The sequence below is a fragment of the Vanrija pseudolonga genome, chromosome 4, assembly GCF_020906515.1.
Source record: "Vanrija pseudolonga chromosome 4, complete sequence".
NCBI classification, from domain to species: Eukaryota; Fungi; Basidiomycota; class Tremellomycetes; order Trichosporonales; family Trichosporonaceae; genus Vanrija; species Vanrija pseudolonga.
In genome coordinates, this window is record NC_085852.1 from 673,363 (window position 1) to 698,945 (window position 25,583).

The 25,583-nt window shown below is 61.4% G+C and overlaps 11 protein-coding genes across 13 annotated transcripts; 7 read left to right on the forward strand and 4 right to left on the reverse strand.

Moving 5' to 3' along the window:
- The first annotated feature begins 43 nt into the window (after positions 1 to 43).
- Positions 44 to 1,412, forward strand: MGM101 (Mitochondrial genome maintenance protein). The gene is made up of 4 exons (XM_062772041.1): positions 44 to 799; positions 862 to 1,009; positions 1,057 to 1,185; positions 1,236 to 1,412. Exons 1-4 carry the CDS (start codon positions 124 to 126, stop codon positions 1,369 to 1,371), a joined length of 1,089 nt encoding a protein of 362 aa, XP_062628025.1. The 5' UTR covers positions 44 to 123; the 3' UTR covers positions 1,372 to 1,412.
- An 813-nt stretch (positions 1,413 to 2,225) lies between these two features.
- YAK1 (Dual specificity protein kinase YAK1) lies at positions 2,226 to 6,850 on the forward strand (the record flags this gene model as incomplete). Its single annotated transcript, XM_062772042.1, has 8 exons — positions 2,226 to 3,998; positions 4,051 to 4,250; positions 4,306 to 4,459; positions 4,510 to 4,769; positions 4,816 to 5,058; positions 5,099 to 5,337; positions 5,378 to 5,511; positions 5,561 to 6,850. Exons 1-8 carry the CDS (start codon positions 2,694 to 2,696, stop codon positions 6,848 to 6,850), a joined length of 3,825 nt encoding a protein of 1,274 aa, XP_062628026.1. The 5' UTR covers positions 2,226 to 2,693.
- A 191-nt stretch (positions 6,851 to 7,041) lies between these two features.
- nim-1 (G2-specific protein kinase nim-1) lies at positions 7,042 to 9,594 on the reverse strand (the record flags this gene model as incomplete). Its single annotated transcript, XM_062772043.1, has 10 exons — positions 7,042 to 7,924; positions 7,963 to 8,280; positions 8,319 to 8,401; positions 8,441 to 8,570; positions 8,622 to 8,725; positions 8,765 to 8,853; positions 8,891 to 9,119; positions 9,157 to 9,250; positions 9,306 to 9,376; positions 9,430 to 9,594. 10 exons carry the CDS (start codon positions 9,592 to 9,594, stop codon positions 7,042 to 7,044), a joined length of 2,166 nt encoding a protein of 721 aa, XP_062628027.1.
- A 413-nt stretch (positions 9,595 to 10,007) lies between these two features.
- On the forward strand, positions 10,008 to 11,652 carry RRP3 (ATP-dependent rRNA helicase RRP3). Its single transcript, XM_062772044.1, has 4 exons — positions 10,008 to 10,357; positions 10,409 to 10,795; positions 10,839 to 11,154; positions 11,204 to 11,652. The coding sequence occupies exons 1-4, from the start codon at positions 10,038 to 10,040 to the stop codon at positions 11,582 to 11,584; spliced, it is 1,404 nt and encodes a 467-aa protein (XP_062628028.1). The 5' UTR covers positions 10,008 to 10,037; the 3' UTR covers positions 11,585 to 11,652.
- Positions 11,653 to 11,865: 213 nt separating this feature from the next.
- Positions 11,866 to 13,874, forward strand: LOC62_04G005502 (uncharacterized protein; the record flags this gene model as incomplete). Its single annotated transcript, XM_062772045.1, has 5 exons — positions 11,866 to 12,293; positions 12,347 to 13,082; positions 13,126 to 13,188; positions 13,240 to 13,744; positions 13,783 to 13,874. The coding sequence occupies 5 exons, from the start codon at positions 11,866 to 11,868 to the stop codon at positions 13,872 to 13,874; spliced, it is 1,824 nt and encodes a 607-aa protein (XP_062628029.1).
- On the reverse strand, positions 13,753 to 16,740 carry NUP107_1. Of its 3 annotated transcripts, XM_062772046.1 has the most exons (9): positions 16,492 to 16,740; positions 16,341 to 16,439; positions 15,815 to 16,293; positions 15,690 to 15,775; positions 15,373 to 15,650; positions 15,214 to 15,333; positions 14,670 to 15,169; positions 13,886 to 14,631; positions 13,753 to 13,844 (listed from the first exon to the last, which is right to left on the reverse strand). In XM_062772046.1, the coding sequence occupies exons 1-8, from the start codon at positions 16,680 to 16,682 to the stop codon at positions 14,018 to 14,020; spliced, it is 2,367 nt and encodes a 788-aa protein (XP_062628030.1). In that variant the 5' UTR covers positions 16,683 to 16,740; the 3' UTR covers positions 13,753 to 13,844; positions 13,886 to 14,017. The 3 variants fall into 3 exon arrangements, with proteins under 3 accessions (XP_062628030.1, XP_062628032.1, XP_062628031.1); XM_062772047.1 differs by having other exon boundaries at positions 15,214 to 15,650; XM_062772048.1 differs by having other exon boundaries at positions 13,822 to 14,631.
- A 322-nt stretch (positions 16,741 to 17,062) lies between these two features.
- Positions 17,063 to 19,661, forward strand: dbl4 (E3 ubiquitin-protein ligase dbl4). Its single transcript, XM_062772049.1, has 9 exons — positions 17,063 to 17,582; positions 17,743 to 17,799; positions 17,833 to 17,960; positions 18,001 to 18,440; positions 18,490 to 18,816; positions 18,856 to 19,024; positions 19,071 to 19,273; positions 19,312 to 19,456; positions 19,503 to 19,661. The coding sequence occupies exons 1-9, from the start codon at positions 17,507 to 17,509 to the stop codon at positions 19,590 to 19,592; spliced, it is 1,635 nt and encodes a 544-aa protein (XP_062628033.1). The 5' UTR covers positions 17,063 to 17,506; the 3' UTR covers positions 19,593 to 19,661.
- Positions 19,662 to 19,854: 193 nt separating this feature from the next.
- On the forward strand, positions 19,855 to 21,842 carry LOC62_04G005505 (uncharacterized protein; the record flags this gene model as incomplete). Its single annotated transcript, XM_062772050.1, has 2 exons — positions 19,855 to 20,076; positions 20,127 to 21,842. Exons 1-2 carry the CDS (start codon positions 19,870 to 19,872, stop codon positions 21,840 to 21,842), a joined length of 1,923 nt encoding a protein of 640 aa, XP_062628034.1. The 5' UTR covers positions 19,855 to 19,869.
- A 381-nt stretch (positions 21,843 to 22,223) lies between these two features.
- LOC62_04G005506 (uncharacterized protein) lies at positions 22,224 to 22,733 on the reverse strand (the record flags this gene model as incomplete). The annotated part of the gene is made up of 1 exon (XM_062772051.1): positions 22,224 to 22,733. The coding sequence occupies one exon, from the start codon at positions 22,731 to 22,733 to the stop codon at positions 22,224 to 22,226; it is 510 nt and encodes a 169-aa protein (XP_062628035.1).
- Positions 22,734 to 22,952: 219 nt separating this feature from the next.
- Positions 22,953 to 23,984, forward strand: SNIP1 (Smad nuclear-interacting protein 1). The gene is made up of 5 exons (XM_062772052.1): positions 22,953 to 23,219; positions 23,277 to 23,442; positions 23,544 to 23,706; positions 23,744 to 23,838; positions 23,873 to 23,984. The coding sequence occupies exons 1-5, from the start codon at positions 22,971 to 22,973 to the stop codon at positions 23,932 to 23,934; spliced, it is 735 nt and encodes a 244-aa protein (XP_062628036.1). The 5' UTR covers positions 22,953 to 22,970; the 3' UTR covers positions 23,935 to 23,984.
- An 83-nt stretch (positions 23,985 to 24,067) lies between these two features.
- LOC62_04G005508 (uncharacterized protein) lies at positions 24,068 to 25,381 on the reverse strand (the record flags this gene model as incomplete). Its single annotated transcript, XM_062772053.1, has 5 exons — positions 24,068 to 24,649; positions 24,706 to 24,949; positions 25,008 to 25,101; positions 25,141 to 25,249; positions 25,286 to 25,381. 5 exons carry the CDS (start codon positions 25,379 to 25,381, stop codon positions 24,068 to 24,070), a joined length of 1,125 nt encoding a protein of 374 aa, XP_062628037.1.
- Positions 25,382 to 25,583: the final 202 nt, after the last annotated feature.

Sequence of the window (25,583 nt, forward strand, 5' to 3'; positions counted from 1 at the left end):
CGTGCCGCCCTGCAATCTTGCCACCAAGATTGCAACCAAAGGAGCAAGTGCTCAAGCGTGCGACAAACTCGTTCTCGGCAACCACACCCAACCCACAAAGCACAGGACAGCACAGCAACAGCAATGGTTATGGCAACAATCCACCGCGCACCAGCACTAGCACGGTCGCTCGCGACAACGTCGCGCCTCGCGGCCGCCGCAGCGCCAGCCAAGGCCGCGTACCGGGTCGCGACGCCGCGCGCGTCCGCGTCCGCGTCGGCGCCCGCCGCGTCCACCTCGACGGCGGCAGCTCCAGCCACGACCACGCGCACGACACGCGCAGCGACATCATCCACGGGCACGACGACGCGCACGCGCACCACGACCAAGGCTGTGCCCAAGGCCACTGTCGCCGCTGCGAAGCCCGCGGTGGCGGCCATGCCTACGCCGATGGACTTTGGCGACGACTTTGCGTTTGACGCCGACATCCCAGACTACGCGCAGCTGAGCAAGCCTGCCGCTGCGGCTGCGCCTGCGGCACAGCCCCAGCCGACGCCGTCGCCACCGCTGTCGGCGCTCCCGGACGCGTCGTACGTGCCCCTCCCGAGCGCGGGGTACGTCTCTGGCGCGCTCGGCGCGGGCGGGGCGCTGGGCGGCGCGGCCATCGCGGACGGGTACGGCGGCACGATGCCCGGCGAAGTGAGGATAGCGGACGACTGGACTACGAGCTTTCGCGGCCTGAGCGAGCGGCCGTTTGACAAGGACGTGGCGGACGCGCTGTTGAAGCCGCTTGACCCGGACGACGTCGAGATCAAGCCTGGTGCGTGTGGCGTGGTGTGGTGTGGTGTGAGTGGGGCGAGTTTGCTGACACTCCACGCCCAGACGGCCTCCTCTACCTCCCCGAGATCAAGTACCGCCGGACGCTCAACGCCGCGTTCGGCCCCGGCGGCTGGGGCATGGCGCCGCGCGGCGAGACGCACGTCGGGCAGCGTATCGTGTCGCGCGAGTGGGGTCTCGTGTGCCTTGGACGGTGGGTGGTGCCAAGCTGAACGAAAAGGGAGGAGCTGACACCCGCAGCCTCGTCGCTATCGCCCGTGGCGAGCAGGAGTACTTTGACCCCTCTGGCATCCCGACCGCGACCGAGGCGTGCAAGAGCAACGCGCTGATGCGATGCTGCAAGGACCTGGGCATTGCGTCGGAGCTGTGGTGAGTGGCGCGACAGCGTCTATGGACAGCAGCTGAATCCCCCTCCCCAGGGACCCCCGCTTCATCCGCGAGTTCAAGGCAAAGTACTGCACCGACGCCATGGTCGAGCACGTCGTCCAGAAGAAGCGGCGCAAGCTGTGGCGCAAGAAGAATGCCAAGTTTGAGTACCCCTACAAGGAGGTGTAGAGGAGGAGAAGGGGCTGTACTACTATGCACGACTACTCTGGCTGGGGGCGGGGGAGGCTGTGGTGGTAGGCGGTGAAGGTAGCAGCGGTGACGGTAGGCGGTGACGGTTCCGACACCTTGACCGGCTCCGATCAGTGAAGGGACACAAACGTTGACATCCTGACCACCGCTGCCGCACTGCCCGCAGACGCTGACACCGCGCCGCCACCACTGCTGTCCATGTGTGTGCATCGCTCCCTCGCTCACCGCGAACAAAGTTACACTCTCGAGCACAACGACGAAGCAATCCATCCATCACAAGTCACCGCAGCGGCATGATTATGTCATGGCCACATGGCCACATGGCTACGAATTGAGTGGGGATCGTGGGGAGGTAATTGAACGCCAGGCACAGAACAACGGGGAGAGTTCATGTCGGGGCCGTTGGATAGGTGGGTGCGAGGTCGGTCGTCTTGGCCAATGTCGGAGGGTCGGAGGGTCGGAGGTGCGGCACGGACAAGGCGGCGAGCGACGTCTTCCTGCTTCCTGCCTGCACGCCTGCACACAAACCACAGTAGCCAGTTGTGGTTGCAGCAGGCGCGGCTCGCGGCTAAGACTGCGCGCCACGCGCTCCCGAGTGACGTTTCCCTGGCTGGCTCGCGGCCGCGGCTTGCTTGTAGGTGCTGCCAATAAAGTGGGGGGAGGGGCTAGGGTTGAATAGAGTTCCGTCATTCACCCAGCCAGGCGGTGTCTGCCAGGCAGCCAGGCAGTCAGCCCAGTTCATCTCACTCACCGCTGTCACTCTGACTGCAACGCAACGCATCTCACTAGCGACGAGGCCGCTCGTTCGCTGCTGTCGTGTTGGTGCACTACTACTCGCTCGCTCGCTCGCTCGCTCGCTCGCTCATCACGCGCTGCGCCGTCGCCATCACTCTGGCACACACACAGTTACGAGGCGGCTACGACGCACACACACACACACACACACGCGCCGCCCCCGCCCCCACCGCACACGGCCAGCCATCTAGCCGAACACGCCAGGCCGCACCGCACCACCGACCTTCCCTCCGGCTGCAGCAGCGCCCAACGCTACATCATCTTCCTTTGCGCCCATCACACCAACACGCACGCACAACACCCACCACCGCGTCCCCTGTCCACGCCCACACGAGCAAGCCAAGCAACAGCAGTGCAACACACACCGCCGACGACCACGTCCGCCGGCGCCGAGCAGGCCATCGCCCCCGGCCGTTGCTCAACGGCAAGCCCAGGCCAGCCAGGTCTGCCAGCAAGCCAAGCCGCAGTAGCGTAACCTTCCCCCATCTCACCTGCGCACCCAGGTCATGTCCCGCCCGTCATCTTCGTACCACGCTCCCCCCCAACGTGACCCCGAAGACGACTTCTCCCTCCCCCTCTTTGCATCGCAGCAGCTGCCATCCCAGCCCCAGCTCCCGACCGTTCTCCACCCCCGACTCCCAGCTGCTGCTGTTGCTGCCCCTCCTCCCCCCGGACCGCCGCGCTCTCCTCAGCGCGCTGCGCAGCTGCCCCCAACCACAGGGCAGTACCCGCAGCAGAGCTACTCGTCGCCGTCTACGCTCACGCCCACCTCGGCGTCGTCGTACCTTGCCGCCGCGGCCTCAAACGGTGCTCCGCCAGCCATTGCCCAGCGACAGACCATGCACTTTCCGGCTTATGGCGCCGCAGCGACCTCGTCCTACCCGGACGAGATCATGACCTCGCCCCCGATGCCATCGTCGGCAAGCGGTGCCCTGGGATCGCTTGCCCGCAGCGCGTCGCTGGGCACGGCGCGGAGAAAGGATCCCTTTTCGTATCCTTCCGGCGATGTCGAGAGCGGCATGGGCGGAGACTGGTCTGGCGGCTATCCGGCTGGTCCCATCACTCATCTGCGCCCCACCCAACAGATGCCCCAGGCGCGCGTTAACAATCAGCCCGTCGACCGCAACGCAGACGTCCCCATGTCACCAGGGTCCGGATCTCGATCATATGGTGGTCACCAGTCGTCACAGTCAATGCCCCCGCCCCCGCTGCCCTCGCTTGGTCGCGCACTTCCTTCGGCGTCGAGTCCTGGTGCAATCTCGCAACAGCTCCCATCGCAGCCGCCAAGCCAGCCTCCTTCAAACCCATACGTTCCTCGCGGCGTCGAAGGCGGCCCCCCACCTCCCGCCGACTCTTGGCTTGGCTACCGCCGCGCCAGCTCGCACCCTTCCCCCGATTCGGTCTCGCCTCTCGGCGCTAGCCCCCACTCGCCCGCCCTTCCAGTCTCCTATGGCGACCCGTCGCCGCACCTCCTCACGCCTCAAGGAACGACAAACAACCTCCCAGGCTCGCCGCGACAGCCCTACATGTCGTCCCCAGCGCGCGAGACGGCTTCTCCCCATCGCTCAGCCCCCTCCGCCTTCCCATCGCACGTCCACCGTTCACAGTCCTTTGCGGCCAGCCAGCCCGTAACACCGTCTGGCAGGTACGACCACCCCTCGGTGCCCCCGCCCCATAGCTCCAGCGGCGGCCAGAGCCCCTCAAGTCAAGGCTTCCGCCCTGTTCACAGCTGGTCTGATCTGAGGCCCGTTGTCAACGCTCATCCTCAAGGTCGGAGGGCGGACCCCAACTCGCCGGGCGCGTACTTGAGTGTAAGTCGAGGCCAGTCGTGCCAGCTCGAAGAGCCCCTCTGACAAGTCGCAGCCCATGAAGTGTCTCACCCAGCACCTCCCCCAAACCTACACACTTTGTAACCCGACCTTCAAGTACGAGTCTTCGGATAACCCCCGCCGTGTCCTCACGAAGCCGAGCAAGCCGACCTGCAATGACGGCGCCGACAACGAGGACTGGGACTACATTCTCTACGTCAACGACGTTCTCGGTGGCGAGCATGGTGGCGACAGGTGGGCACTTTCAGGGAGCGAGCCCCGCGCGCGCTGTGGCTAACCCCGCGTTCAGGTATCTCATTCTCGATGTGCTGGGACAGGGAACGTTCGGTCAGGTGGTCAAGTGCCAGAACATGCGCACACACGCAATCTGCGCCGTAAAGGTCGTCAAGAATAAGCCCGCTTATCTCAATCAGAGTAAGATGGAAGTTGCAATTCTCAACCTTGTAAGTGGATGCGACCGTGACCCGAGTGATCGTCCGCTGATCTTCAAAAGCTCAACAATGATCACGACCCTCGAGACGAACACCACATTCTCCGCATGTACGACTCGTTCACACACAAGAACCACTTGTGTCTGGTATTCGAATGCCTGTCATCGAATCTGTACGAGCTCATCAAGCAAAACCAGTTCAAGGGCCTCAGCCTCCAGCTTGTCCGAGTCTTTACTCAACAGCTGCTCGAGTGTCTCGCGGTGCTCAAGGACGCAAGACTAATTCATTGCGACCTGAAGCCAGAGAACATTTTGTTGAAGTCGTGAGTGCAGTCGTATGGTTTCTTGAGCACGAGCTCATCATCCCAGCCTGCAATCCCCGCAGATCAAGGTCATCGACTTTGGTTCAGCCTGCCACGAACTCCAGACCGTCTACACGTACATCCAGTCCCGATTCTACCGCTCCCCAGAGGTTCTTCTCGGACTGCCGTACTCTACGGCCATCGACATGTGGTCCCTTGGCTGCATCGTCGTGGAGCTCTTCCTCGGTCTCCCCATCTTCCCCGGAACGAGCGAGTACAACCAGGTATCCAGAATCGTAGACATGCTTGGGTAAGTCGGCGATTACCAACTGTTCACGCTCACACGCCAGGTTGCCTCCACAACACTTGCTCGAGATGGGCAAGCAGACAAACGAGTTCTTCAACTTTGTCGGAGTGGACGCGCAGGGACGCAAGCAGCACAAGCTCAAGCCCATGGAGCAGTACTCCAGCGAGCACCGTACCAAGGAGCAGCCAAGCAAGCAGTACTTCAAGCAAACAAAGCTTCCCGACATTGTCATGGAATACCCATACACAAAGAAGAACGCAAAACCATCAGATGTCGACAAAGGTGCGTGAGACCAACGAAGGCATGACTAACTCACCCTCAGAAATGGGCCAGCGTCGGGCTTTCATCAACTTTGTAGAAGGCCTTTTGAACCTCGACCCTATTAAAAGGTGGTCGCCGCAGCAGGCTGCGAAGCACCCATTCATCACAGGCGAAAAGTATGCAGGTCCTTTCGAGGTGCGTAGTTGGCCGCGACCTCGGGCAACAGAGACTGATACTCGCACAGCCTCCCTCCGTGCCGTCAAAGCGCGCAAACTCTACTTCATCCATCACCTCAACGTCGCAGGCGTCGCCTACAACGCCGTCCGGCTCGAAGAAGTATGGTGGCTTGGTGCAGAGTCCCTCAGCGAACAGGGGCCAGCGAGTCTACTCGGACGCAGCCGCGTACAACCAGCAGCTTGTGCAGCACCAGTACCAAACGGCGCAAGCACAAGCAGCTCAGAATGCTGTTCGCCCTGGCCCCTTCTCGCCAGGCTACGATGCCCAGCAGCAACAACAGCAGCAGCAGCAGCAGCAACAGGCATACACCAAGCCTCGTGTGGTCAGCCAGCATGCACCCCCACCACCATCATGGCACCAGCCCATGGGGCCACCTGCACCGCAGCAGACGTACCACCCACGACTGCCAAGCGGGTCTCATGCCCAAACCCTTCGGCCGAACCCTCCCCCGTCCATCAACGCACCGACGATCCCGCCGCCCAACTCCTACTTCCCAGCCTCACGGAATCGCGCCAACACCATCAACCAGATGGATGCTATCCCGCCGGCCCTGGCTCGCCTCACCAACCTGGGCGCGCCAGATCCGTCAGGAAATCGCAGTTCACTCACTCCTGTCCTCCATCGCGAGGACATGCTCGAGTCCTGGGAGCGAAGGCAGCAAGGCGGCGTTCACAAGCACTCCAGCTTGCACAACACGACTTATGCCCAGCTCGAGTACTTGCAAGAGCAAGCCGAGTTGGTCAACATGGGACAGCAAGGATACGTCATGCCAGGGCAGTACCATGGCCATCACGGACATCATGTTCCTTCGGCCTCGACGTCCATCAGCCACCACCGAGGGTCGCAGTCGTTCTCTGGCACACAGGCGTACCAGATGCAGCCGCCCATCGGAGCGGCGCAGCAGCGAGATTATCGACCCAGAGCGCCGCCAATCCAGCTGCAAGCGACGTCCGACTACGACCCACCTGGTTCGACGCCATCGAGTTCGAGGACATATCTGCCTGCCTTCCCGCCCCCGGTCGCGACCAACCAGCCGCCAGCAGCTTCGTTTGACGCCTTTGACACGCGCGATCCGTCATTGGGACTCATGTACACGCCGTTGCAGCCGACCCAGGCCGCAGCGGGAAGCGCACAATACGGCTACAGCCCTGGCCACGCCGCTAGATCGAGCTTTTCAGGGCCATACAACACGGCTCAGGCAGGCGTGAGAAACCCGTTCGCTCCAGGACAGGCCCCCAATTCCCCGAGACGTTATGGCGGCAGTGGTAGTGGAGGCGCAAGTTATGGTGGGGCCTAGACGGTCCCATGTTAGCACGTTGATTCAAGATGTCGCATCAAAAGAGTGAGACTGATTACATCCATTATGCATGCTACAAGTAATCATGGCACTGTGGGCATGCTGTCGCGAAAGCAAAGTGTCTACAGGACACGCCGTGCTTCAACAGGCCTACTATACAGTGTGACGTGCGTTTCGTCCAGGAGCTCGCATCAACAGCGGGCGGGGTCCCGTCCGGCAATAGGCCATGTACGCACCGCACTGCCGGAAAGGCTTCCGAGGCCAGTGGGCACGGCAGGGACGGGAGCGGTGGCCACACCGTGGTCGCTTGTCCGAACGGCATTATGACGCAGTACGTGCTGGTGTAGCGAACCAGACTTTGACCGAGGGAGAGCAGCAGCCTTGCGGTTCTGCGCACTCGTGCCATTGGTGGCGTTGCCGGAGGCCACGAACGGCTGCGCGTTGATGGCCGCAAGCGGCTCTCTTTGCTCGGTGGTCGCCCTGTCGTTTGCCACGCCAAAGTTGGGTGGTGCTGGAACAGCGCGACGAATGAACGGGGAAGGTAGATCCGGGTCGTCAGGAGACCACTTGGCCGGCGTAGCCTCGGGGCGGAACACAAACGACGGTGCCGGAATCAGGCTGGGTGGGGCGTCCTCGGACATTGCAGAGTCTTTCCTTCGACGCTGGGAGAACGGTGTCGGGAACACTGTCGATCCAGGAGATGCGGTCGCCATTGTGACGTCTTCCAAGAACACGCGCTCCAGCTCTCCGGGGGAGCCGATAGAGGTGCGGTGCTGTCTCTTGAAAGGAGTGCCTGGGGCGGCTGTTCTCTTCGCGGGCGTCGCCTGTGTAGAGGGAAGCTCCAGCTCGTCATCATCACGGGCACGCGAGGCCAGGTTCGTAAGGGACTTGGAGGCGAGACGCCTTGCCAGCGATGACGACTTGCTGCCTGATGGTAAGCCGGCAATCTTGCTCGTCAGGCGAGCATCGAGGGGCACGGGCGACGCGAATGCTGAGGGGAAAGGAATCTTTGAGGGCGTGTCGTCGTATGAATGGTGTCGAGGGAGACGTGATGTTGAGGGGACAGGAAGCGCCCTGGTACGGTCAGCGGGTACTCCCAATGGTCGACTCACTTGTCGTCGGAAGTCTGTTGTTGAGGCTCAGCTGCTGGCAGTGGTGGCACTTGAAGTGCAGCCATGGCCTCCTTGTGGCTCTCCTTCTCCTCTCGCAACTTCTCCCATTGAGCCTTGAGGCTCTCAGCCGCCGTCGTAATGCGCTTGTTGTTCTCTCGAAGGAGGTCTTCCCGCTCCGACACGGATTGCTCTCGTTGAGCGATGGCGGCTTCTTTGTCCGCCATTGCCTGCTCGCGCCTTTCAATGGCAGCCGCACGCTCCTGAAGGCGCGCCTCATATTGCTGAATTTCCTCTTTACGAGCGGCAAGAATCACAGTCCTGTCAAGTAAGAAACGTGTCTATCCCAGACGACGTACTGGTTCTGGACCATGAATAACTTGCGGTGCAGCTTCATCTCGTCCATCTCAAGGATGTCCTTCGTGGAGGGACGACGAACGGGCTGGGTAGAGTCAGGGTACTGTTGATGAGCTACACTCACGTTCAGGTTCAGCATGGCACGAATGACTGCTTTCAGTGATGGCGAGATGTGTGAGGGGAGTGGCGGCAGCTTGCCCGACTTGACCATCGTGATGAGCTCCTGTTGCGTCTTGGCCGCCGAGAAGGGAGAACTGACCCAACTGTCAGCTTTGCATCAAGGGCAACCGGCCTCTCCCACATACCTCAAGGCACACATCTCGAAGACCAGACAGCCCAGACTCCAGATGTCCGACTTGGTGTCGTAACGGTTCTCCGCCAGGATCTCGGGGGGCATGTACAGGGGAGTCTGGATAGGTGAGCGGAGCAACTTCGATTAGAAACCCACCCCAACATAAGTGCTGGTAAAGGTGCAACCCGCCATGTCTTTGCTAAGGCCAAAGTCACCGAGCTTGACAAATTCCCCAGACATGAACACTGAGGAGTTAGTATTGTTGGTGCTTGATGTGCTCACCATTCTCCGGCTTGAGGTCACGATGCAGCACCTGTGTCCGGCTAGGGCCGGACTCGGCAGGCGCACTCAGTCGAGAACCGGCGTACCTGGTCCGTTCATTGGGCCAGTGACAGTGATGGAGAGCCAAGGTGATCTGTAAGAAGATGTTCCAGATCTTGTCCTCATTCAAGGGCTGGTTTGTACGCTGCGCCCTGCGGATGATCGATCCGAGGTCGCCAGACGGGCAGTACTGGCAAGTCAGGTTCGGCCCGATACGCAAGACCAACCTCCATGACAATGAATATCCGCTCATTCTTGGGGTCTTTGATCTTTTGAACAAGCTGTACAATGTTGCGATGCTTGAGCGACTCTAGAATGGCGCTAAACAGCCATCAGCAATGCACGTGCCTCCTGATCGAAGGATACATCAACTCACACTTCGGCCAGGATCTGTTTGCGGTCGCGCTCCGTCATTTTGCCATAGTCGAGCTGCTTGAGGGCAAACTCCTGCATAGAGTGTGAGCTCTTCTGTTCTGTGTTGTGTACACCACCATGCGTACCTTTCCATCCTCGACCCTTTGGACCTTGCTGATAACACCAAAGCTGCCCTTGCCGATGTTGCTCACGAGCTTGTACTTGTCCATTTCGGCGATATCAGCGTAGCCCTGGGACGAGCTGGTGGCCTGTGATGCGGCCGACGCTTGTCGTCGACCTGCGGCTGCCATGGTGGACGATTGATGGGCGGTCGGTCCAACGATGGGGTTGTTTACTCTCTCCCGGTGGTCGGAACGGGGGATAATGTGCTCTAGTTGTCGGGGGCTATGGTTCCATGGAAGTGTCTAGGCGGAAGGTGTCTAAGCAGTAGGGACAGTGGGGGTATAACAAGTGGGTGAGCAAGATGGATATGTCGAGAGCACCTGCAGTGTGGGATTGAATGTTGTGAAAGCAATAGGCCAGAGAGGAGGGCCTCGGTCCCAACATGGCAATCCCCTCCAAGGCGACCAGCCCCCGAGATGACAACCCGTATCAAAATCAGTCGCGCAGGAATTGGTTCCACCACAAAATACACGTATTCAGCCCTGGAATTTAAATCTCGCCGCCACCCAAAAGTTCAAAGTCGACAACATCGATGCGACAACGTCTGAATTGAGCCATCGCACACCGCACCATGTCCTCCGCCTCATCCGATAGAGAGTCGAGTCGCTCAGCCTCGCCCGAGGCGAACGGCGCCGACGCCGCCCCCGCCGAGAAGAAGACGTTTGCCGAGCTCGGCGTCACCCCCGAGCTCTGCGCGGCATGCACCTCTCTTGGCTTCAAGAACCCGACCGACATCCAGGTCGAGGCCATCCCGCCTGCGCTTGAGGGCAACGATATCATCGGTATCGCTCAGACTGGTAGTGGAAAGACCGCCGCCTTCACTCTGCCCATCCTCCAGAACCTGTGGGAGAACCCTCAGCCATTCTACGCCTTGATCCTGGCTCCCACTCGGTAGGTTGGGTCTCGTGACACTGACCGTGTATCGGTACTGATACGTCCTAGTGAACTCGCGGACCAGATCTCCAAGCAGGTCTCGGCACTCGGCGCGCCCATTGGTGTCCGCTCGGCCGTCATCGTCGGTGGAATGGACATGATGTCGCAGTCGATCGCGCTCTCCAAGCGCCCGCACGTCATTGTCGCGACTCCCGGTCGTCTCATGGACCACCTGGAGAACACCAAGGGCTTCTCGCTCAAGGCCCTCAAGTACCTTGTTCTTGATGAGGCGGACAGGCTGCTCGACCTCGACTTTGGACCGATCATCGACAAGCTCCTCAAGGTCATTCCCAAGGAGCGCAACACGTTCCTCTTCTCCGCTACGCTCTCCACCAAGGTCGAGAAGCTCAAGCGTGCCAGTTTGAACAAGCCCGTGCAGGTCAAGGTCGCTGCCAAGTGAGTAGCTTGCTGCGAGTGTTACATCGAGCTTACACCTCAGGTACTCGACTGTCTCCACTCTCCAGCAGTACTACGTCTTCTTCCCCGAGGTCCAGAAGGACGCCTACCTGTTCTACCTGGTCAACGAGCTCTCGTCGTCTTCCATGATCATCTTCACCGGCACTGTCGACCGTGCGCAGCGTCTCTCGATCATGCTCAACCGCCTCGGCTTTGCTGCCATTCCTCTGCACGGACAGATGAGCCAGAGCGCACGGTTGGGATCATTGAACAAGTTCAAGAGCGGTGGCAGGAAGATCCTCGTCGCTACGGACGTTGCCAGTCGTGGTCTTGACATTCCCCTTGTCGACCTCGTCATTGTGAGTGGCATGAAGCGGAGGCCGCCTGGGACACTCCTAACACTCTCAGAACTACGACATCCCTACCAACTCGAAGGACTATGTCCACCGTGTCGGTCGTACCGCTCGTGCTGGCCGCTCCGGCAAGTCGATCACTCTCACGACACAGTACGATGTCGTCATGCTCAAGGGCATTGAGGCTGCCATCGGACGCCAGCTGCCTGCCTTTGACGTGGACAAGGAGGCCGTGGCGATCTTGAGCGACCGCGTGGCAGAGGCGGGTCGTGCGGCCAAGATTGAGATGCGCGAGCAGGGCAACGGCGGCTCTGGTGGCGCCCGTGGCCGTGACAAGGGCCGCCGTGGTCGTGACGATGACCGTGATCGCGACGACGACGTTGTGCAGGGTGGCATGCCGCAGCGGAAGAAGTTCAAGAAGGGAGGCCGGAGATGATGAGGCTCAGAGTAGCAAGCATAGACCAGCATTTGTATCCCACCGCCATTTGCATTTTATTTTTGTTATCTTGGAGCCTGAGAGCGGCAATGCCAAGTGTGTGACGCGTTGGACTGATTTGGGTTCAAAGGGTTGTCGACCCTTGCAGCAGCCGCCGCCGCCGCCACCACCCATGACACCAACACTTGTCCATTGTCTCTTCACATTCCGCCATCACCCCCAACGTTCATCCCACTCGCTCGACAGTCTCTCTGACCTCTATGTAGTGTCAGCAGACGACAATGTCGGCGTCCAACCCCTCGCATCTGCTCATCTCGCGCAACCCGCGGTCGCCCGCGCACCCCCAGCTGGCTCCCACGACATCGACGTCCGTCGTCAGCCCGGGGCCAGGCTCGCATCTCTTCACGTTTCCGCAGTCTACTTCGCCCGAGCCGGGGCCAAGCAGCGCGCCGTTCCAGCCGCACTTCCCGCACCAGCGGTCGCAGAGCACGCCGGCGCTATCGAGCACGCTAGACTCGCCGCTCCTCGTCGACGATGAGTCTGACGCCGAAGCCGAGGACGACGACGATATCGAGATCCACCCCACCTTCCGCCCCGACTCGGCGCTGCCTGGCCGCGTCAAGGTGGTGGTAGGCCGCCATACGTTCTGGTGTCACAAGGAGGTGCTGTGGTTCTCGAGCCCGTTCTTCAACGCTCTGCTCCAAGGAAGGTGAGGGCTTGGATCGCCATCAAAACACCTTCTAGCTTCTGACACGACCTTAGCTGGGCCGAAACGCGGGGAACGTCGGGCGAAGAAGCGCAGCCGCCCTCGTCACCAACCGATACGGATCTCGCGCACACGGACATTGATGGCGGTCGGCGCAGCCGCTCCGAGGGGCATGCGACCGAGCAGGAGGAGCCGGCAGCCATCCTCGAGCCGGCGCCCAAGCCAGCAGCCGGGCCAAGTAGCTCGGCTATCCTCCCCGAGCGTGAGACGGCAGCAAGCGACAGCGGACACAAGTCGCACAAGTCGAGCGTGTACCTCGATGCGCTGGACGACGGGCCGTCAGTGGCCGACATTCTGCGCGAGCTGCGCGAGATGCCAGATCCGAGGACTGTGACCACGCCGCTGGAGGCGCTCCTGGACCGAGATCGACAGTCGCCGCTCACGCGACCCAGTTCGTCGCCTCTCATCCCGCTGGGATCTTCGTCGGTCCCCACGAGCCCCATGGCACAGCCGCGCCGCAGCACCGAGTCGCAGTCTCCGCTGAGCAGCAGCCTGCCCCGCTCGTCGGCGCTGCTTCCCCCGCCGCTGTCGTCCCCGCCCCTCGCCCTCCAGCCGGGCCACACGCTCCCCGCTCCCCCGGCCGTTACGACCGCATTAGCGCGTCGCCGCGGCCCGAGCAGTAGCTATCCTGAGCAGTCGGCTGTCCTCGCCTGGCCAGGCTCAAAGCACCACGTCGGCCTCGACAAGGTCGACGCGGTTGTCGAGCTACATGAGAGCCCGTCAGCATTCCAGGTGAGCTTATCTGTATGCACTCAGACTGTAGCTGACAAAACAGGACTTTCTCTTCTGGGCCTACCCCCATCTCGAGTGCAAGGTGACGTGGACCAATGTCGAGGGGGTAAGTGCGAGCGAGACATGACATGAGCGTGACAGTGGCTGACGTTACAAGCTCCTCGCACTCTCGTCCAAGCTCCTGGTGCCGGCGCTGCAGAAACTGTGCGAGCACTTCCTGATGACTCACGCGTCTGGCCGGCCAATCGTAGCGCTATCACTGGCCGAGCTGCACGGCAATGCCGAGCTCTTCCGCGAGGCGAGCCGCTTCGTTCTCGACCAGGCGACGTGGGACCCCGCCGAGCTCGAGAGCCTGTCAGAGCAGACGCAGCTCAAGCTCTCCAAGCGCCGCACGTGGTTCCTCGAGCGCCTCCTCAAGCTCGGTAGCATCGACGTCAAGAAGGAGTACACGTGCCGCCCCGACTGCCCCGACGCGTCGCGCTGCTCGTCCCAGCTCGACGAGAAGTGGAGACAAGCTCACCAGGCCGTGTCCCGCTACGGCCCACCACAGCCCTCGGTCGCCTTCCGCTGCCTCCGCCAACTGGAAACCTTCCCCACCAACCCTAGCCTGGTCATGCCACACCCGCTGTGCCAGAGCACCGCCAAGGGCTGGGTCATGACGCGTGAGTGAGAGCAGAGGCGATGAACTCACACGCCCCAGTCTTTGACCGCATGTTCCAGCCCAAGATGTCCTTCAGCACTCTCAGCCCTGGCACTGAGAAGGTGAGTTCCAGTGGCCTCAGCCCAAGCTGACACTTTCGCAGTACTGGCTTTGGATCACCTTGACGCCTTGACGACCTTTCTTGCCCTGCTTCACTGTCTGTATTGCACCATCTTAACATACTTGTAGTCTACGTCCCTATTGCCTACCCATGACCCGAACGATGAATATATGTCTAGTTTGCTACAGCCGCCACGATGGGGTTGCTGCTCCCGCCCTGCAGCGCGGCCATGCTCGACTCGCGCACACGGTCGAGGTACGCAACAAGACGGTATGGCTTGTTGTCCTGGCCGAGGAACTCGACGTACACCTTGTGCTCCTCGTCGGCCACGAGCTTGGTCATCTCCAGAGCCGTCTGAAGTAACTGAGGGAAGAGGGCCCTGTTGTCCATGAGCTGGGCGTGAAGGCGCAGCACGAGGTCTGGGATGAAGATCTGGCGGATGCGACGCAGCTCCTTTCGCCTCTGGGTCGAGTACGTAGACCGCGACTGGATGGGGAAGTTGAGCCAGTCCGAAATGAGGAGGTCACGAGTCTCGCCATTGACCTGGTCAATGACCTGGAAGAGCCTCTTGCGCCAGTTGAGCTGCTCGACCTTGGAGGTGGTCGCCTTGGGGGCACGGCTCTGAACCTCCTCGATGAGATCGTGGACCGCGAAGGTGGCCAAGAGCTTGCGGTAGTCGGTGTGCTCCACAAGCTGTCCGTCATGGCCCGCATCGGCCTCGGCGTCGAGAGCGCCGAAATCAGGCAGCGTCTTCAGCAGCGCCTGGGCTGCGTTGGCTTGGCCAAGAGCTGAGGGAGTTAGCTGGAGAAGTGCACAGCAAACTCACCAAGGAAGTAACGTGCCACATCGTTCGAGCGAACCAGCGCCTCTGCCAGCGTCTCGGGCACCATCGTAAGCCATTCGATTGACCGAATCAGCTGGACATCGCGCTCGGTCAACGAGGCGGAGAACGAGGTGATGTCTGGCTGGTCGGTGGACAGGGAGGGAATGAACGCGAAAGCGTCCTCGAGGATCAAGCGCACAGTCTCCTTGGCGATGATAGCAACGTCGAGGTTGTACTGCTTGGCACGGAGGAGCGCCTCCTGCTTCTGCTGGCGCGTGGCGTTGGGGTCCATCGACCTGAGGAACCGGGCGTAGCTCTCCTCGCCGTTGCCCTCGCGCAGGCACGCCGCGTACATAGCGACTAAGGTGTCGTTACCGCGATCCTCCAGAACCGAGAGGTACGCCTCGATGATGGCATTAGCCGCGGTTTCTGAAACCGGCTGGCCGAGGGAGCGCAAGACGAGCACAAGGTGGGCGAAGAAACGAACAAGGGGACCAACTTGGCTGAGACTGTCAGTGGAGGCCCGGGAGACAAGACCGCAACTCACTCAGGAGGCACCGAATTCTGAATGGTGGCGAGACGATCCGCAAAGTTGACGAGGAGGTCGTTTGTTCTGCCAAGAATGACGTATCTCTGGACCGCAATGTATGGGCTCTGGGAGGCCGCGCTGTCCTGGTCAGCAACACCTTCTTCGCGGAACACCCACGCAATGTCTCCAGTCTGAACAGCCGCGATACGCGCAAACACATCCTCAATGCTGTCGCTGGCAGAGCCTCCACTCTCCTCATCATCAACACCGATGCTGATGTCCTCCTCCTGCCAGAAGCCACCAAGTTCCTGGGCCCTACGGTCGATACGGTTCTCGAGTCGAGCCTGGATGTATGCCCAGAGCTGGTCCTCCCATGTTGTGCAGGCGGGGAGGAGGGTAGGCAGGTCAGAGATAAGAGCTGCGTAGAGAGACCGTTCTGCTGAAGAGAGAGTTGGCTGGGACGGGTCAGTCAAACGCCAGCCGCAGCATCTCACGTTCTTGGCGATGGCCCTGCAGCTCTTCTTCCATAATGCGCGTGCCCTGTTGCCCTGAAGCGCAGAGACTGGCAAGCTGTCCTTGGCTGACGTGTCAGCGAAAGCTCAAGCTGGGGAAAACGCACTCAAACCACCAACAGACCAACGTCGCCCTCCAATGAGGGATGCCGCGCGCCACGGTTCTCCGCCCTGCTCACAGACACTGACGGCATCATCGAGCTCTCCGTGGCGGACTCGGTCCCAGAGCACTTCCAGCAAGGGGGCCTGGTACGTCTGGTCCTCGCCAGCGAGGCCCTGTCCCTGGGGTGCGCGCAGAGTGAAATCGGGGTCGAGGGAGGCGGGAGTGGAGCCCGCGCCAAAGCGTGCAGACTTGGCCTTGCGAACAGTGAAAGGCAAGTAGCCGCTGCGACCCTCAATAGGTTTTGGTTCGGACAGCAGAGGCCGTGTTTGCAGGTGGTCCACCAGAGTCGCCCACAAGCTCAGGTCTGAGCTCTCGTTCACAATGGTCTGCGCGAGCGCTTCGGGAGTGGTGTAGGGGCTGGCTCGGATCTGCTCAGCAGCCGACGGAGCCTCGAACTCGGGGTCGGCGCGCTGGATGCGGTTTCTGAGCTGTCAGCCAGTGCTCCAAGCTAGTATATGGCGTTCACTCACTCGTACACGGCGCGTATCAACGCCCATGTTCGGTGCTCGAGCAACAAGGCTTCCTCCTCGTCCGAAACTGGGCCGCCGTTGCTGTGGAGTGTCTGGACACTGGTACCGTTAGCTTTCGGTGCGGCTTGGAAATGAATCAATCTTGACGTACTTCTGCTTCAGGCTCTCCATGAGCTCCCGGATCATGCCCCGGGACTCGTCGAGGACGTCGTCATAAGGGATGGGCGAGTCGAGCTGAGACTTGGAGGGGCCTGCCTCTGCGTACTTGGCGTGGTATGAGGCCAAGGTGCTGGCAAACTCGGTGTAGGGCGTGCCACCCTGGTTTGTTGTCGCCACCTCCATTGCGCCAAAGTGCGACAGTGAGAGAGGGATTTGTGAACAAGAGGTGGTTGATGTTGATGGGTGTTTGAGTGTAGCTGCTGCTCGAAACAATGCACACCAACTCTGGAGGTTGTATTCAAGTTGTGTCCACTCGGAAGCAATTATTGTTAGTGTCACGTGACTCACCCACCCAACTGGGTTGTAATGGTTCTAGGAGGATCGGCATCATTCAGAGTTCGCAGTCTCGCGTCATTGCAGGCAGGCTATAGCGGGCGGGCTACAGTCGGTGCAGTGCGACGGCGGCGGGTGCAAGTTGGCATAGTCACGCGCAGCCAGGCAGGCAGCACCAAGGGGTCCATCCATCATCATCATCGAGCATCATCATCCGAGAGGCTTTTGCTATCACATCACTCACACACGCCAACACACAACTACAACGACACCACTTGATCTCATTATAAACGACATCTTCCCTCCCCTTCTCTTCCTTCTCTTTCCCAATCTCTCCCCTCCCTCCCTCTTCCTCCCCCTCTCCCATTGCATGGCAGTCATCAATCACAAGTCACCACCAGCACAGCAACTCCACCCCACATCACTCCACTTTTAAGCCTCGTCGCTCGCCACCGCCTCGCTCCCGCGTCCGACCGCCCACCGTGCCGTCTCAACAAGTACCCTCCGGTACCGGTCCATCTACTACCATCTTGAAGCGTTCGCGTGACTCGCTGTCCCCTATCAATACCGCAACTGGCCAGCCAAAGAGCTCAAAGAGAGCACGCGCACAAGCATTACCCTCTCCAGCCGGCGCCCCTTCCCAGACCTTATCTCCACCAAAGCCTCACTCCAACATGTCGTCGGACGGCGAGGACGACTTCATGTACGACGACGATGACGCTTTCGACGACGACAATTACATGGACCAAGGTATGTCTGATGCGGAATCCGCTGTGCAAAACGCGTCCCTGTGTGCTGCACGCGACCTCGGGGGTTGACCTCCACCTTCCCGGTCTTCCTCGTCTTCGTCCATTCAGTGCAACTCTCTCTCTTCACCTGTTGGATTAGGCCAGATGCTGACATGCTGCAGACTTGGACTCGGAGTCTGAACCTGACGTCTTTGATGCCATCAGTCCCACGGTCGAGGGTAAGTGTGCCGGAATCCCGTCGGAGCTCCAAGCTCACCTCGTTACAGAGGCTCCGCAGAAGAAGCCTTACGATGTCGCATACAAGGTGCGCTCTCCCAAGGAGATCTTAGACATGCAATCGAAAGAGATTCGAAAGATTCAGACGCTACTAGAGGTTCCCGTGAGTTGTAACTTGTGTGTTGCCGTCGCTGACTAAGTAGGCATCCACCGCCGCCATTCTCCTCCGTCACTACGCCTGGAATGGAGAGAAACTACAAGAAGAGTTTTGGACCGACCCCGCCAAGGCTCTGGGCGAGTCGGGTCTCTCTCCCCCCGGTTCCCCAAGCACCTCGGTTGCCTCGTTGCCACCACTGTCACCACTGAAGAGCCGCAACCCGTTCAAGAGAACACGCAGCTCACAGAATGTGCCATTCGAGTGCCCAATCTGTTGCAACGAATACCCAGCATCCGAGTTTGATACGGCAACATTCAGCCTTGGCTGCAATCATCGTTTCTGCAGAGAATGCTGGGGAGAGTACATCACCGGCAAGATCAAGGGCGAAGGCGAGAGCGCTCGGATCCAGTGTATGGAGAGCGGGTGCAACCGGGTGGTCAGAGAGGAGGCTGTTGATGAGCTGGTGCCTGCTGATGTGTCAACTCGGTGAGTACCATGACGGTCCATTGTCCTTACCGTGGCTGACATACTGCAGCTACCATGAGTTACTCAACGCGGCGTATGTCTCCGACTCGCCAAATTTGCGATGGTGCCCCCACCCGGGCTGCGAGTACGCGATCGAGTGCTCACAAGCGCCACCACGAATGCTTAACCAGCTTGTTCCAACGGTGGTTTGCAACTGCGGCAACTCGTTATGCTTTGGATGTGGCTACAATGCCGACCATCGGCCAGTCCTCTGCCGCATCGTCAAGCTGTGGGAGAAGAAGTGCGCCGACGACTCGGAGACTGCAAACTGGCTCAACGCGCATACCAAGGAGTGCTCCAAGTGCCAGTCGACCATTGAGAAGAATGGAGGTTGCAAGTGGGTACTTGGGGTTGTGAACGTGGGCTAACAGTGCAGCCACATGACTTGCAAGAAGTGCAAATACGAGTTCTGTTGGGTCTGCATGGGTCCGTGGTCCGAGCACGGCACCAGCTGGTACCAGTGCAACCGCTACGACGAGAAGTCAGGAGTCAACGCCCGCGATGCTCAGGCAAAGAGCCGCCAGAGTCTTGAACGATACTTGCATGTGAGTGCTCTCCTGCGCCCCTCGAAGACGGTGGCTGACTTGCCAGTACTTCAACCGATGGGCCAACCACGAGCAGTCCGCCAAGCTCGACGCCGACTTCTACAAGAACACTGAGAAGAAGATGGAGCAAATGCAGAACAACAGCCACGGCAGCCTGTCGTGGATCGAGGTCCAGTTTGCTCGTGACGCTGTGAGCGTGGTCATCAAGTCGCGTATCCTTCTCAAGTGGTCGTATTGCATGGCATTCTAGTGAGTGTAGCACGGTATACATGAGTTAACGCGTGCAGCCTCAAGCGCAACAACATGACCGAGCTGTTCGAGGACAACCAGCGTGACCTCGAGCGAGCGGTCGAGAACCTGAGTTACATCCTCGAGTCGAACATGAGCGAGCAGCCCATTGAGAAGCTTCGTCAGGATGTGACCAACCAGGCGGTGAGTCTCGTTGCTTATGTAGAAGCACGCGGCTGACGTTCTCCAGGCATATGTTCAGAAGCGTCATGATGTCCTTCTCGACGACACGCTGAAGGGCTACCTTGAGCGGCGCTGGGAGTTCACCGTGGACACTTGATGACCTGAGGTCTATACCCATGCGTCGTAGATGTCCAGATGCAGCAGCCTATGTATAATATGTTCACAGATCTGGGGGTGCGCGCGTGCGTCTGGCCGCATGCGGCATGTAGTGTTGTGGAAAGGGTGTCGTGTGCAGCAAAGCCGGCGGGTGCTGGCGTGAGTCGTCAGCCCGCATTCGGGAGGTTGTGGGGCCCCATGACAGCCGAATGGGCTCTTAACATCCACCGATCTCGCTCGTCTCTTTGGCAACACTCTCTCACTCTCAAAGCACCACCATGCGCGACTACACAGATGTGCTCACGCAAGCATGCGGCCTGATGGCAGAAATACAAGAACACGTGCGCGCCTTCGACCCCGCAGCACTGGCGTTTGTGCCTCCCGTCATCGACAACTCGACTGGCAACAATTGGCGTGGAGAGGAGACGCAGGGGATGAGGAAGTTTATCGACGTGATCGAGCACCACGCAACGTCCTTTGAAGCGGTAAGTTGACTCTATTTGTATCCTCCAGGGCGCTGCTCATCTCATCCCAGCTTGCAGCGTCAGGGGAGCCGCCCCGCGAGGACCCCCTTCCCATCGCCCTTGGGCTGGCCACGAGCTGGAAGCAGGTCGTGCTTGCGAGAGGGCCGATCCCAGCCGTCCGCATGCAGATCCAGGTGCCGGGCCAGAACGGTATCAAGAGCCGGTTAGGCAGCCGGTCGTCGAGCTCGAGTCCTGCGCCGTCAACCAACGGCCCCCGGCGCCCACGCGAGGCGTTTGTGGACGTTGTGGCCCGCGGAGGCGCCGAGTGGATCAGAATCTACAGCAAGAAGACCAACCAGATCATGGCCGAGTTCCGCGAGCAAGACTCGTACCTCAACTCTGATGACGAGACCGACGATGATGAGGAGGGCCACACGCAACCAGCGTTGACCAACTCGATCATCCGCCTTGTCGACGACCTCCTCGCGCTCGCCGAAGACGTCGAGCGCGTGCCCGGCGCCCCGGCGCCAAAGCTCACCCTCCGCCTCTCGCGCATAGCCGAGTTCCCCGAAGGCGGGCACCCCGACCCGCGCGTGCCGGCGACCTTCCAGGCGATTCGGGACCGGGGCGTCAACCTCGTGTTCGGCGACCTGTCCGAGGTGCCGTTCTCGTCCCTCCCGATCGGGGCGAGGCCGGCGCCAAAGCTCCGCCCGTCGCGCCGCCTCAACCTCGACCCCACTGCGCTCATGGGGCTCTGCTCAGACCTGCTGCACTACCCCCTCCCGGCAGACGAGGAGGAGGCTCGCTCCCGCTTCTTCCGCCCGGCCGAGTTTGTCGGCGACGACGACCCGGCTAGCCAGAGCCAGAACTCGCGCGAGCTCGTCCGCGCCGTCATGGAGGAGTGCGAGGCACCACTGATAGAGGTGATTCGCGATGTCCTGTCCACTACCGACTCGGACGACCCCGACCCGACCGCGCCGATCGAGCTCTGGGCAACGAGCCAGGCGGTGCAGTACCTCCGTGAGACGATTGCGAGCGAGGACGTTGTCGGTGACGGCGGTGAGCAGCGCCGCATGCGTCGTCTTACCGGGCTGGAAGAAGGCGATTTCTGGGAGGGATCAAGATACGAGGGCAAGGCGGGAATCCTGACCGATATCAAACTGCACATCTTTGACGAGGAAGTCGACCCGGCGAGCGCTATCGAGAAGCTTGACCTCAACGGTGGCTCGTCAACAACACCATCAACATCATCATCGCCCCCACTCTGCCGCGCGGGCATGACATCGTTCCACAACTCTATTTCATCAATCTGCACGACCTTCGTGTCCGAGTACTATGCGCACGAGGCGCATGGCGCGGAGGCCGCCCCAGCCCTACCCTCGTTCCTTAACCCTCGCCGACTTCCAGCCCCGCGCGTCGCACAGATCTCGACGCCGTTCACAGTCGTCAGCCTCGACTCGCTTGCGCGCGGCGCACGCGAAGGCATGACGACGCTGAGCATGGGGCACGTCGTGTTCCGCGAGCTGTTTGGCCAGCCGCGCTGGCGCCTCAAGGGCTGGGCGCAGGGAAACTACGACCTCGAAGATGCCGACGGCGCGGCGTCGCTCCACGCCGCCGCCTGGATCCTGCCGTACCGCTCGCTCTCAGAGGGCAAGCGCGTCAAGTTTGCAGAGGGCAATTTTGCCTACCCGACGTTTGTGCAGCGCGTGCCGAGGAGCGCGGCGTGCAAGGCTGCTGCGGCGGCAGCAGAGGCGGCGGCCGCATCAGGCGAGACCACGCCTGTGTAATATCTGTAGCATCGTTCACCATCATCAACACCATCACATCGACCATCATCACAACCACCACCTGTCCTGCCTGCCTATTCCCATATCGTACATCATGCACCATGTTACAATGCTAGTGGATCCGAATCGCTCTCGTGCTCGTTCTTGACCTCGACCTCGGGGTTAGGTTTCCGCCGTCGCGTGACGGGCGCGGTGTGCGGGGTCGGTGGCCGGCGGCGGGCAGACGCCGCAGCGCTGCGTGCTGGGACCGGTGCCAGCCGCGGCACTGTCGCTGGAGCTGCAGCAGGCCGGGCGGCGGTAGCGGGAGGCGTGTCGTCCTCGTCGTCGGAGAGCACGTCTATCCTGCGCTTGCGTCTCGGCAGAAGAGGGGACGAGGTGCGCTTAGTCTTCGGGGGCAGCGATTGCGCGTGCAATGCCTTCTGGTGTCAGAGATTCCCAGTTCCCAGCGGGCCAACTCACTGGTGGAGGAGGAGCCGACATGGGCGTCGATGGCCCCGCCTCGCCTCCGGCAACAGCGACGTCGAGGAGCAGGCGCGCGCGGTCGGCCGCAGACGCAAGGGCGACAAAGCGCGCCTTCCACACGTCGCGCTCCTCCTCGGCCGCGCGGCGGAGGTCGACCTCGCGCGCGAGCGCCGCCTCGCGCCGTTCCCCGAGCCGGCGCTTGGCCTCCTCCAAGCCCGCGACGCGCTGCTCCGCCGCCTCGAGCGCGTCCTCCGTGGCGGCGAGCTTGGACTCGGCGGTGCGCAGCGTCGCGTTCTCCGCCTCGAGCTCGGCGATGCGCAGCTTGTGCTCTGCGTTGGACTGGAGGACTCCCTTGTTGAGGAAGGTCGACAGCTCGAGCTCGCTCCGGAGCGAGGCGATCTGGTCTTGCGCCGAGGTGCGGGGCGGCATCGGTGAGCGAGCGGAACGAGCGAGCGGCCGTGGAGGTACAGTGTGTCTTGGGGTTGCGAGGGAACGAGAGATGGACGTTGATGCGTGAGGGAGGTGCGACGTCGAGCCAAGTTCATTCGCAACAACAAACCGCCGCCGATCGGTTGCCATTTCCGGCGACCACTCACGTGAGATCAAGAGTCGCCGCAAAGAACCCAATCTCGCAACCGACCACTCACTCCTCCATCATCCACAACAATGCCGCGCGACAGCCCACCGCACCAGCGCACGCGCGACCGCTCGAGGTCACCACAACGGCGGGATCGCGAGCGCGAGCGCGACTACGATCGCAAGCCCGACGTGCGCGGCGACCGGGATCGCGGCGACCGAGGGGGCGAAAGGGGGAACGGATACGGCGGCGGTCGTCCACGGGACGAGGGGTACGGCGCGCGCGAGCGCGAGCGTGAGCGCGAGTCGGATCGGAAGCGGTACGATGAGGACGCGGAGGTGAGTTGTGCTGCTGGCTGCGTTGTAGCCGCGCCGTTCGCTTCGCTCACGTCGCAGGCCCCGCCAAAGTCCCCCCCAAAGCCAAACTTTGGCAACTCTGGCCTGCTGGCAAAAGAGAGCAACACAGTCAAGGGCGTCGCGCTCAAGTACCACGAGCCGCCCGAGGCGCGCAAGCCCGTGCAGAACTGGCGGCTGTACGTGTTCAAGGGGGACGAGCAGGTCGGTGAGTACGGGCGCGGCGCGCCGACAGGAGGCGTTGGCGACGTGAATGCCTTGCCAGCCGCACAAGTAGTCGCTGACGCGACTCCTCGTGCTCCTCTGCAGACCTCATCCACATCTACCGCCAGTCGTGCTACCTGTTAGGCCGGGACGCCGTCGTGACCGACATCCCCATCGCGCACCCGTCTTGCTCAAAGCAGCACGCCGTCATCCAGTTCCGGCAAACGACCGAGCGCAACGAGTTTGGCGACGAGAAGACGGAGATCAAGTGGGTCCGACGTGAGACGCGTGCTGACAGATGCCAGGCCGTACGTCCTCGACCTCGAGTCGACGAACGGCACATATGTCAACGACGCCGAGATCCCCAAGACGCGCTACTACGAGCTGCGGAACAAGGACGGTGGGTGGGACGACTCGGGCACCGCTGACTCCAGTGCTCAAGTTTGGCACGTCGACGCGCGAGTACGTGCTGCTGCACGAGGAGTCGAAGAAGTAGCGAAGCGAGGGGCAAGCAGCATGTTAGGCATCTGGGCGGCGGGCGGCATGGTACAAGTGACTTGTTTCATGCCATGGCTACCGGCTACGACGCAGGGCTATCAAACAACACATCTCATGCTGCCAAACACTCCTTACCACTGACCACAGCACTGCCCCTCCTCAACAGGGATGACAAGAACGGCCTTGGCCTCTGTAATCACGTGGGTGAGCGCGACGCTGACCTCGGCGACGTCGACGAGCGAGGTGGTCGACGCAATCGAAGGGGGGGAAGCCTTGCGGTCTGCCGAACCGGTATGGAGGCAGCCATCGCCGTGGACATGGCCGTGAGCGTGGACGTGGTCATCGCCAAGGACATGCCCGTGGCCGTTGCCCGTCACCGGCGTGACACGGCCGCTGGCCTCCTTCATTTCGGACGACGCAAAGTGGCCGTGCGAACAGTCGCTGTGGTGGTGCGAGTGGCCCGAGACCTCCGTCTCGCCGTCATGGCTCTCGCCGTCGTCGGTCTCGGCGTCACAGCTCTCCGAGTCGGCGTCGTACACCGCGAGCGGGCCGAGGACCGGGTGGTTGGAGATGTCGCAGGCGGCCGGGAAGCAAGGGCACACATGCCACTGGTGCGTGGGCGGGATGACCCAGTTGGGGCCGATAAACTCGCCCTCGGTGTCGAGCACCTGCTGGATTTCGCCTCTGTCGAGAGTGTGCGCGGTACGGACGCGCTGTGCAAGTGTCAGCGACGGCCACCGGCTGCTCTGCTTCCCCGCCGCACACGCACATCGAGGAACCACAAGTCGAGCTCGTTGGTGAAACGCATAACCTCGAGGTACTCGTCCGCCTCGCGACGCTTCTTGAACGGGAGCGCCATCTGCTCGTGACGCGAGTACACCATGCGGTTACGCTGCTCGACGTGGTGGCGGTCGCCGGTGGGGATGAGCCATTCGCACGGGCAGGGAATGAGCATGTGGAGGCCGGTGGCGAGGAGGTCGCAGGCGTGGTCGTTGAGCACGCAGTGGACGCAGCTGGGTGGGTTGGGTGAGCTGGCTGGCCGCGACCGGTGGCGACTAACTCCCAACTCACCGAGTAAGGGGAAAGCACAGCTGCTCGTCCCAGTCGGCGGAGAGCGTGGGCACAATGCACGGCACGCCGGCGCGCGCGCTCTCCTTGCACCCGTCTGCCGTCAGCAGCGCCGAGGAAGACACACCACACTCACTCGTCACGATGGCGGGCATGACGCCCTCGGTGCCGAGATAGATGGCGAGCTCCGTGCAGTCGCGGTCGTGGCCCTTGAAGGCGCGCGAGAGGACTGGGCGGAGCGCAGTCTGGTGGTGTCAGCGTGCTCTCGGGTGTTGACGTACGGCCACGGCGGGGTGGAGAATGTCGACACGGCTGAAGAGGGGATCGGCGGGCGCCGGCGCCGGCGCAGGGGCGGCGGCGGCAGCGCGGACGGGCATTGGTGTACTGGTGGTGGTGGAGAGAGAGAGGAGGAGAGAGAGAATGGAGAGAGTGTAAGACGGGTGAAAGAGTACGAGTTGCGACTTTATGTGTGTCGAGAGAAGGTGCGCAACAGACAAACATTGAAGGGCGCCAAACCTCGCGACGATCGTCGCTCGACACACGATGCCACACACTTGCCGCGCCGCCGCTGCACGCGCT